The sequence below is a fragment of the Lissotriton helveticus genome, chromosome 1_1 (assembly GCF_964261635.1).
Source record: "Lissotriton helveticus chromosome 1_1, aLisHel1.1, whole genome shotgun sequence".
Classification (NCBI taxonomy): domain Eukaryota; kingdom Metazoa; phylum Chordata; class Amphibia; order Caudata; family Salamandridae; genus Lissotriton; species Lissotriton helveticus.
The window spans coordinates 901971149-901981063 of NC_136057.1; the positions used below are offsets into that span (position 1 = coordinate 901971149).

General features: G+C 49.6%; 1 protein-coding gene across 1 annotated transcript in view; it reads left to right on the forward strand.

The window, feature by feature from the left end:
* Positions 1-9581, forward strand: part of LOC144771275 (uncharacterized protein C3orf20 homolog) — a 315600-nt gene extending 306019 nt beyond the window's left edge. Inside the window, exon 11 of the mRNA XM_078655868.1 lies at positions 8790-9581. Within this exon, the coding sequence (XP_078511994.1) occupies positions 8790-8844 (55 nt within the window). The 3' untranslated portion in view covers positions 8845-9581. The remainder of the gene's footprint in view (positions 1-8789) is intronic.
* Positions 9582-9915: the final 334 nt, after the last annotated feature.

A 9915-nucleotide genomic window follows, 5' to 3' on the forward strand; every position in this document is an offset into this window, starting at 1 on the left:
AATAATAGTAATTGAGTTGTACTACTCACCTGAAATTAATATTATTTGAAATACTTCTATATTGGGAGCTCACCTGCATTATTATCGAATGTAGTTGATCCAATTGTATGAGAAAAGCACAATATACTAAGAAATGAATATGTTGACTTTTGGAGTTTTCTCCTCCATAATTTATTATGGACAGTTAATGGGGCAGTCACATCCTTCACCTACTTTATTGTATTCTGTAAAGCCTCTCCCTGGTGTCTCATCATAAAAATGTTCACACTTGCTGTGACAGGACGTTAAGTAAGAAAGCAATACTCTGTAACTCCCAGGACTTCCCATCAGATAGGGCTGCAGCATGATGTTTCCCCGGTTTGTAACACTCACACAGTGCATAACTTGCCAGCGGGAACACAAATTAGTATATGTCCAATTGTCCCCTTTAAGAACTCACTTCTCCACCTTACTGCTTCTCTTAGCTATTTGGAAGACCAGTAGAGAGCCCACTCTCCATCTAAATTTCACATCAACAATGTCTGTGGCTATCAATATATGGGCAGTAGTACCAGCCCTGCATATGTTTTGCCTTTCTATCTACCTAGCTCTACAGTGAAGTGCTTGGGTTCCCGCATCTCAATAATTAGGCTCTAGTAACAGTTGTATCTAGAGGCTACTCGTAAACAAGTTAGCATTTTTGCCCGAGACATGCAAGTGAGTCTCCCTTCATAATAATAAACAAAACTAGGATAGCATTTTAGTCAATAGTTAAAAAGAACCTCTCTGACTGAAACATTTGAAGAGTACATATGCCGCCATGTATTTTGCCATGGTTTATTTTATATGTTGTACACAGGTGGCACACACACTAAGGACTCAGTTTGTTGTTACTTGAGCGACTGTGGCAGAATGGAAGCACAATATCCATGAACGAACACAAACTCCAAACTCCTGCTCACTCAGTGGGTCCCTCTCACAACTCATGTGACAATCTCCATCATGAACTCCATGCACTCTGGAGCACCCACTAACCCCTGTCCCACATCTCCAGCCTCGGGAGCAAGACGATTGGCGACGAGCTCAAGAAAGTCCTAAACACCTCCATTACCTCGGCCTCCTTCCCTGAGGACTGGAAACATGCAGAAATGAGGTTCCTCCTACAGAAACAATCTGCAGACCCAGCAGAAACGAGAAACTACCAGCCCAGCTCCCTGCTCCCCTTTCCGGTGAAGGTTCTCAAGAAGGAAATCAACCAGCAACTCACTGAACACCTGGCACAGAACAACCTTCTGCACCCCTCTCAATCCAGATTCTGAGCCAAAGACAGCACCGAGGCAGCTCTAATCACAGGCAACGATGACATCAGGCTCCTCTTGATCTGCGGTGAAACAGCAGCCCTCATCCTCCTGTTCCTATCAGCTGCCTTCGACAAAGTCTCCCATCACATCCTGATTAACAGACTTCACCATATCGGAATCTAGGGAAATGTCCTCCAATGGATCACCTCATACCACGCCAGAAGAATCCAGAGAGTCGGTCTCCCACCGTTCACCTGCTGATTTCCCAAAGGATTGTCACTTAACCCCATCCTCTTCCACAGGTACATGATTCCCCCCCTTGGCCAACACAGTCAGATTGTGCAGACAGAACATAATTTCCTATGCCGATGACACCCAGCTCATCCTCTTGCGGCCAGAAGACCACTCTACCACTAGAGCCAACTTCTACAGATGCATGATGAACATCACTGACTGGATGAAGACAACTGTCTCAATCTCAAGAGGGAATACCTCATCTTTGAGTACAGCACCTCTCCATGGAATGACACATGGTGGCCTGCTGAATTTGGACCCTTCTTCATCCTGACAGAGCAGGCACGCAACTCAGCATCCTCCTGGACAGCAAGCTAAGCATGAGGAAACAGGTAAACGCAGTCTCATCCGCCTGCTTCCACATCCTACCCTAGGTGGCTACCAGTCAACACCAGAAGCACCCTCTCACAGGCCCTTGTCACCAGCAGACTGGACTACAAGAACTCACTCTACGTAGGAATCACCACACGCCACCTGAAGAGACTGGAAACAATGCAAAAATCAGCGGAAAGACTTATACTCGACCTACCCAAATAGACCCACGTCACACTGCACTTCAATAAGCTACACTGGCTTTGGATCCAGAAGAGATACCCGTTCAAGATGTTGACCCATGCATATAAAGCCCTGCACAACGAGGGACCAGCATACATCAACAAATGCATGACATTCCATCAACCGACCAGACACCAACAATCCACCTCCCTCTTCCTCGCAGACACCCCCGGATCCACTGAAACAGCAGAGACTGCTCCTTCTCACACCTGGCAGACAAGGCTTGGAACGACCTTCCCCTGCACCTCAGGACCGCCCCATCGCTCTGGGAGTTCAGGGAAGGACTCAAGACCTGGCTGTACGAATGACCATTTCACCAGGAAGCAGCTAGCTATTCCAGCACCTAGAGACCCTCATGAGTGATTTGCAGCACTTTGTATATCCCAGATTGATTGCTATTCGGTATAGTACCCAGGTAGGATGGGTATCGCTAGGAAGAAGATCAGTTATCTGACTGCCCATTTAAGCTCCCAAAACTGTTGAACAAGTTACTTACCTTCGGTAGCGATCTATCTGTAAGAAACATTAGATAGTGATAGATTCCTTACCTTAGATTTAGCCCCAGGCATCAGACTGGATCCGGAAAGTTTTCGTCAGCAGAACCCCTGCGTGTCGGTAGGCGTCGTCGTGCGGCTCCGCATACGTCATTGGCGTCGTGGTTGCCGAGATGATGTCTTCGGAGCTACTTCGACACGCCCACGCGCGCTGACGCTAGTTCTGTACATGACTTTCCGCGCCAGGAATGCAGAGCCATGCAAGATAATGACCACTGGTACATTGAAACTAGGCTCCTGAAAGGGATGACCTTAACCCTAGAAAACAGGTCGCAGAACGTCGAAGATAGGTGGAGTGGCAAGGAATCTATCACTAACTAATGTTTCTCACAGATATATCGTTACCAAAGGTAAGTAACTTGTTCATCTGAAAGAAACACGTTAGTGATAGATTCCTTACCTTAGAATAGATGCCCCAGCAATACCAACCCTGGTGGTGGGTCTGTGAACCAAGATCACACTAGAAAGTCACGGAGAACAGAACGGCCTAAGAAGCCGTCTCTCCGGACTGGACTGTCAAGGCAGTAATAATTTGGTAAAAGTGTGCAGCGAGGTCCACGTGGCTGCCTGATAGATGTCTTGCAGGGGGACACCACGTCCCAATGCAGTAATAGCTGCTGTCACCCTGGTAAAATGGGCACGCAACCCCACCGGAGGTTCCTTTTTAGCCAGAGAATAACAGGCCTTGATGCACAAGACGACCCAGCTGGAGACAGTCCTCTTGTGTACAACCCAGACTTTCTTGGCACATACGTAGCCAACAAAAAGCTAGTCACCCACCCGGAACGGTTGTGTGCGATTCAGGAAGAATGAGAGCACACGTTTTGGGTCCAGACGGTGGAGCCTCTCTTGCTCTATGGAAGGGTGAGGAGGCGGAAAGAAAGTGGGCAAGGTGATAGTTTGTCTGATGTGGAAGGCAGTGACAAACTTTGGCAAGAAGGAAGGACGAGTGAAGCACAACCTTATCCTGATGAACCGACAGAAAGGGAGGCTTACAGGAAAGAGTCTAGAGCTCACTCACGCGCCTAGCGGAGGCGATGGCAACCAGGAAAGCAGTCTTCAAAGTCAATAAACAAAGAGGACCGTTGTGAAGTGGCTCAAAAGGAGCGCACATCAAATAAGTAAGAGCTAAATTCAAGTCCCACTGCGGCATAACAAACGGAATAGGGGGGAAAAGGTGTGTAATGCCTTTGAGAAATCTATTTACAACAGGGGACTTGAAAAGAGAGGGCTGATCAGGGAGCCTGAGAAAGGCTGAAATTGCAGAAAGGTAGCCCTTAATAGTGCCAGGAGCAGAGCCCTGCTGGGCCAGAGAAAGAAGGAACAAAAGGACTTGTGTAAGAGGGGCAGGGAGGGGATCCACAGCCTTTGCTGTGCACCATGCCACAAATTTGTTCTACCTGCAGGCGTATACCGATTTAGTGGAGGGACTCCTGGCTGCCAGAATGATATCACAGACTTCAGGAGGCAAGTCAAAAGGAATCAACTGTCGCCGCTCAATCTCCACGCATGTAGGTGGAGGTTGGACAGGTTCTGGTGGAGGACCGTCCCCTGCTTCTACAACAGAAGATCCTCCTGAAGGGTCGGGTGATCCATGCTCATACGGAGTAGCTTGGGATACTAACTAAACTCTTCGAGCCTAGTCCGGGGCCACAAGAATAACTTGGGCCCGGTCGCGCCTTATCTTCTTCAACAATCTGGGTAGAAGTGGTACATTGCACGTTATCTTCTGTGGCAAATAGCTCTAACCAAGGCTCTCCCCACTGTTGAAAAAGTCCTTGCGCCACCTGCCAGTGCAGACGCCATTCGTGATCCATCATGCACCTGCGGCTGAGTTGGTCTGCCCTGGTGTTCAAAGAACCTGCCAATTGTTGAACCTTCAAGGAAATGCCTTGATGTTCCAGCCCTGTCCAGAGACGCAGAGTCTCCTGACATAGGGTCCACGGCCCCACCGCCTTGCTTGTTGCAATACCACATGGCGGTGGTGTTGTCTGTGTACACCTGCACTACTCTCCCCTTGACAGAGGGAAGGAATGCCTTCAGTGCAAGTAGGATCACCTGGAACTCCAAAAAGTTGAAATGGACCCTGGACTCCGCCGGAGACCAGAGGCATCTGATCTCCGCCTCTCCCATATGGCTGCCCCATCCCAGGAGGGATGCATTTGTCACCACTGTGTGCTCCGGTTGGGGAAGGGAGAGGGATCTGCCGCTGATCTAATGTTGGTTCGTGAGCCACCACTGCAACTGCTGTGCAGTGTCCTCCGAGATCTGGACGTGCTCGGACAGGTCCCCTTGATGCTATGCCCACTGGAACTTAAGGTCCCACTGGAGAGCCCGCATATGCCTCCTGGCATGATTGGTCAGCAGGAGGCCATGAGGCCCAGCAGCCTCAAGGTCATCCTGACCAAAACCCAGGACAAGGGCCGAAAGATCGGAATCATAGCCCTTATTTCCCGGCTATTCGGGAGGATAAACCCAAAACTGTGCCGTGTCTAGAACCGGTGCGACTTCGGCACATTGATGGAGAACCCCAGAAAATGCAGGAGGTCGGCCATAGTCTGGAGGTGGGAGACGACTGCCTGGGGTGAGCCCGCCTTCAACAGCCTGTCGTCGAGATAGGGGAAGACTGAAACCCTGATCTGCGCAGATGAGCTGCGACCACCGCAATCACTTTCGTGAACACCCCAGGGGCGCTGGTAAGGCCGAAAGGGAGCACGATGAACTGAAAGTGCTCGTGGCCTACCGTGAACCGCAGGTACCGCTGGTGGGCCATCAGGACGGGGATATGAAAATAGACGTCCTGCAAGTACAACGATACCATCCAGTCTTCCGGGTCTAGGGCAAACAAGACCTGAGCAAGTGTGAGCATCTTGAACTTCTCCTTCCGGGGTAATCGATTGATGTTCCAAAGGTCTAAGATAGGGCACAGGCCCTTGTCCTCCTTTGGAACCAGGAAGTAGTGGGAGGAACAACCACAACCTAATTCTGGCGTCGGAACGCGCTTGATGTCCCCCTCGGCCAAGAGGGCCGCAACTTCCTGTTACCAAGTGATCCCCCGACATGCGGTGGTACTGAGGTGGCATGGCTGAAGGGGTAGTTTCGAAGGGGAGGGAGTAGCCCCTTCCGGACTATCTGTAAAACCCACCTGTTTGGAGGCAGTGGTGGCAGGGGAGGTGATGGACTGACCCGCCTGCTGGCGCCGTGACCCACCTCTGCAGGTCCCACGTCCATGGCTGCGGTGAGACTGGTGCTGCACATGCCTGTGGCTCTGAAATGAACGTGTGTGGGTGCCCCTTCTTTGGCCACGAAAGGAGCGAAAAGCAGAAACTGAAGGAATGCGTGTGGCCGAAAGGCCTAAAGACTTAGCCATAGCCCGTGAGTCCTTAAAACGCTTCAACGCACTGTCTGCTTTGTCGCCAAAGAGGCAAGTGCCATCAAAGGGCATGTCCATCAGAGTGTTCTGGACATCCCTGTAAAAGCCAGTTGTCCGCAGCCAGGTGTGGTGGCGTAGCGCCACTGTTGTGGAAATCGCCCTGCCCAGCAAGTCGGCGGTGTAAAGGCCACAACGAGTTGTGAATTTGGCAGCATCTCTCACCTCAGCAATAGCTTGGGAGAGCACCGTCCAGGCCTCCTCCGGACTCTGAGGCAGCACCTGAGCAACCGTGTCCCACACAGAATGAGAATAACGGCCCAAGAGGCATGCAGTGTTCACAGACCGCAGCCCTGAACTGGCGGAAGTAAACAGTTTCTTCCCAAACTGTTCCAGTTTCTTGGGTTCCTTTTCGGGAGGTGAGGAAGGAAATGCGCTTGGGTACGCAGAGGCTTGGACAACAAAGCTCTCAGGGGTTGGATGCTGGGAGAGGAAAATAGGGTCGGCTGGGCGATGGCGTTGGGCCACGTTCTTATCCACAGGAGCCCTTGTGTTGGGCCTGGACCAGGTGCCCAAAAGAATGTCCGAAAGTGCGTCATTAAAGGGCAACAGCGGCTCCGTAGAGGAATACGCTGGCCGGAGCACTTCTGTCAGGCAGTTACACCTGACTGCCACCGTAGGGAGCTCGAGGTGGAGAGCCTCGGCTGCTCTACGCAACACCACAGAATCTGTACCACCCTCCTCCGTAGCCACGGTAGAAGGAGACAGTGTGCCAGGTTCTGGAGTAAAATCCATGTCACCTGCATCCCTCAAATCCTCTTCCCAGTCTGGGTCCAACTCGCACTGGGCTGCGAAAGGGTCCTCAGACCCCTCCCAGGACTCCCCTTCCTCCCAAAACTGCTGGACAGGCGGAAAAGAGGGAGACGGATGGAGAAAGGGATAGAAATTCCCCATCGGCATTGGTATCGGCGTAGATCGACACGGATCCGGCGCCGTCTCCACGTCGGAGTGGAAGCCGGGGAAGGCGTCGGCCATGGAGCCAGCATATGCCGGTGGCGGAGCCATAGACGTCGATGTTGGTGGAGGTCGTACAACGCCACCAGACATCAGCTGGCATCAATGCATGGATCTATGGGGTCTTGCGGCGTCGAGACCGGAGTTATCAACGACGTCGGGCCGGAGCCGGCGACGAAGAGGAGCGTGGAACCCCAGTCGGACCCGTGGGGCCCGAAGCCATTCCGGCAGGGCCCGATGGGTCAAAAAGGCGGGCCATGGCTGACAGGAAGTCCTGTAGCTGGGCCAGAGTCGTCGAAGGACCAGGGAAGGGCGGGTAGGCCGTTGGCAACTGCACAGGCTCTGCCGGAGCCGCGGCTGTGGCACCACTTGCATCCTCAGCCATGTCACACGACAGGCTAGGGTAAGGCGAATAGTGATGACGCTTCTTCGACTTTTGTGCTTCGCCTTACCTGACTCTGTTGAACGATGGTGATGGTGGCTGCGTGACCAGTCCCTCGACCTCCCACGGGACCGGGACCTTGAACGGCGCAGAGCCGACTCCCGGGCCTCCAGCAACTTTTGGGACCGCTCCCGCAAAATTTTTGGAGCCAGGGCCATGCATTCGGGGCACGACTCAGCCGTGGTCACGCCCCTGGCAGTAGAGACACTCACAGTGCAAGTCTGTTATCGACTTTGTACGGGGACGAGCCGCGCAAGACTTAAAACCGGGCATCCCTATACACTAGGAGTCAAAAGACTCAAAAAACAGAGACAAAAGTCCCAAAAATAACTCAGTCAACAAGTGACTGGGGGTGCCGCTCTCCCCGGGTCTGTGCTTGCTGGCGCGGAAAAAGAAAGAACTGACGTCAGCGCACGTGGGTGCGTCTAAGTTGCTCATACAATGTCATCTCGGCGACTACGACGCCAACGACTTACGCAGAGCCGCACGATGACGCCTACCAGGGGTACTGCTGGCGAAAACTTTCCGGATCCAGTCTGACGTCTGGGGGTGATTCTAAGGTAAGGAATCTATCACTAACGTGTTTCTTTCAGATGACCTTTATTAAGTGTCTATTTTGTCAGTAAGAGGCGACAATCCAAGAACATGTACAGTCCAAAATCTTAACTACAGTGCTCTAACAAAAAGACATCTCTTCCACGTCATTTGACCACATATATTGCATTACTTGACAGCTGAGGAGCTTTCGGGTGTTCCTAAAAGCAGAAGGAATGATTCTCACAGCACGCTAATGTTACCATACAAAAGGATTCACCAATAAGTAGTCCCTAATCTTTACAGTAGCAGACAGTGTGCCACGGAGCATGTATTGCTGCGTGGGGACCCCTTTCCAAAGAAATGTTTCAAATGGCCTTAAACCGGCACTGGCACCAGCTCTACTTGGTGTAAATGTTGACACACTGGAGTAATCAAGACAAATGCTTTGATAATTGTGCTTTCACTCAATTTAATTGATCATATAACCATTCAGTTAAAAAAAAAAGTTTGCATTCTGGGTCTACGCGCAAAGTAATCCTTGACAAAATAAGCTAGATAACTTCAGAGTCTGGAGATCTAATTAAACTCCGAGTGCTTCATTGTCGATTGCAGCTTTTTGGTTTTAAACTTTATGCCATCATCAATTTCCATAAAAAATGTTATCTTTTCTAATTAAATTCATGTTGTGCATACCCTTATGTCCAATATCTGTATAACATGATAACGGGTTCTTTATATTGCAGATCTGCAGGTGTTCAAGTATTTGAGACATACACTGCAACGATGAGAAGTTCCTGAAAATAGAATCGAAACAAGTCTATGGATTTGGAAATTGGTTTTAAGAACCTACTCCAATAGAAAACAGTGCAACTATAGTCATTCACTCTGGATTATCTACTCCAAGCGACTGTTAGATCATCACCCTAGGACCAAAAGACATTTCGCTTTGAAGAGATTACAAACAAACCATGGTCGAAGGAGCATCAGTGCAACATGCATTGCAAATCAGAAACTGAAATGGGACATGTAGTACCAATTATAAGAGAGGCCTATTGGTTCTACGGCCTTCCGCTATTACTATCTGTCACCATAAGAACATTCCAAACCTGTTTTCACACAACAGGCACACAAGGATGTTGCCATCTACTGTTAGGTATGGTCAATCACAGAGATGCACTGAAAGCAAGCTGCAATCCTTCAACTATATATCATGCAATCCAATGTGAAAGGCCATATAATGACTATGTAAATTAGTGAAAGAAACTGCAAATCGCTTCACCAGGAGCATCAAAATACCAAAGATAAACTATACTCGGTTATCATGTCCAGATACTCCCCTGCCCTTTTTGCCCACATCGAATGATTAGCAACAGTGCGCTTAAGCATGCATTTTTTTTTTTTGAATATGTTTATTGCATTTTTCATCATATCACAGTGTTACACAGTGCGCTTAAGCATGCATGTACATGTTTCCATGGAAATAAATCAGTAAATCAAGTATAAGCCAAACACAGTCCCCTTCATTATTCCTTTGCTTGAGGCATATAATAAGGAAGGTACATGTCCTTCTCTGGACTATAAACTGAAGTGAAATACAAAATCACCAGGAAGGATACTGAAGGAGGAGAGACTATGAAGACCGGTTATAGTTCACAGAGCTATCGTTGCTCACTTGCCTGATCAACCATCCATAGTTTATTCCAGCACTGCTCCAAAACTATTAAAGATGTTTGTGTTACTACCTGGATGTGATTAAGCTAAATACAGTAACGACTATTTGAGTCTTCTCCAGTTAATGGGGCAAACCAGTTAGTAAGACTGCTGATGTGGGGGAATGAGGGTAGGTTTATTTATGCAAGTAAAATGAGT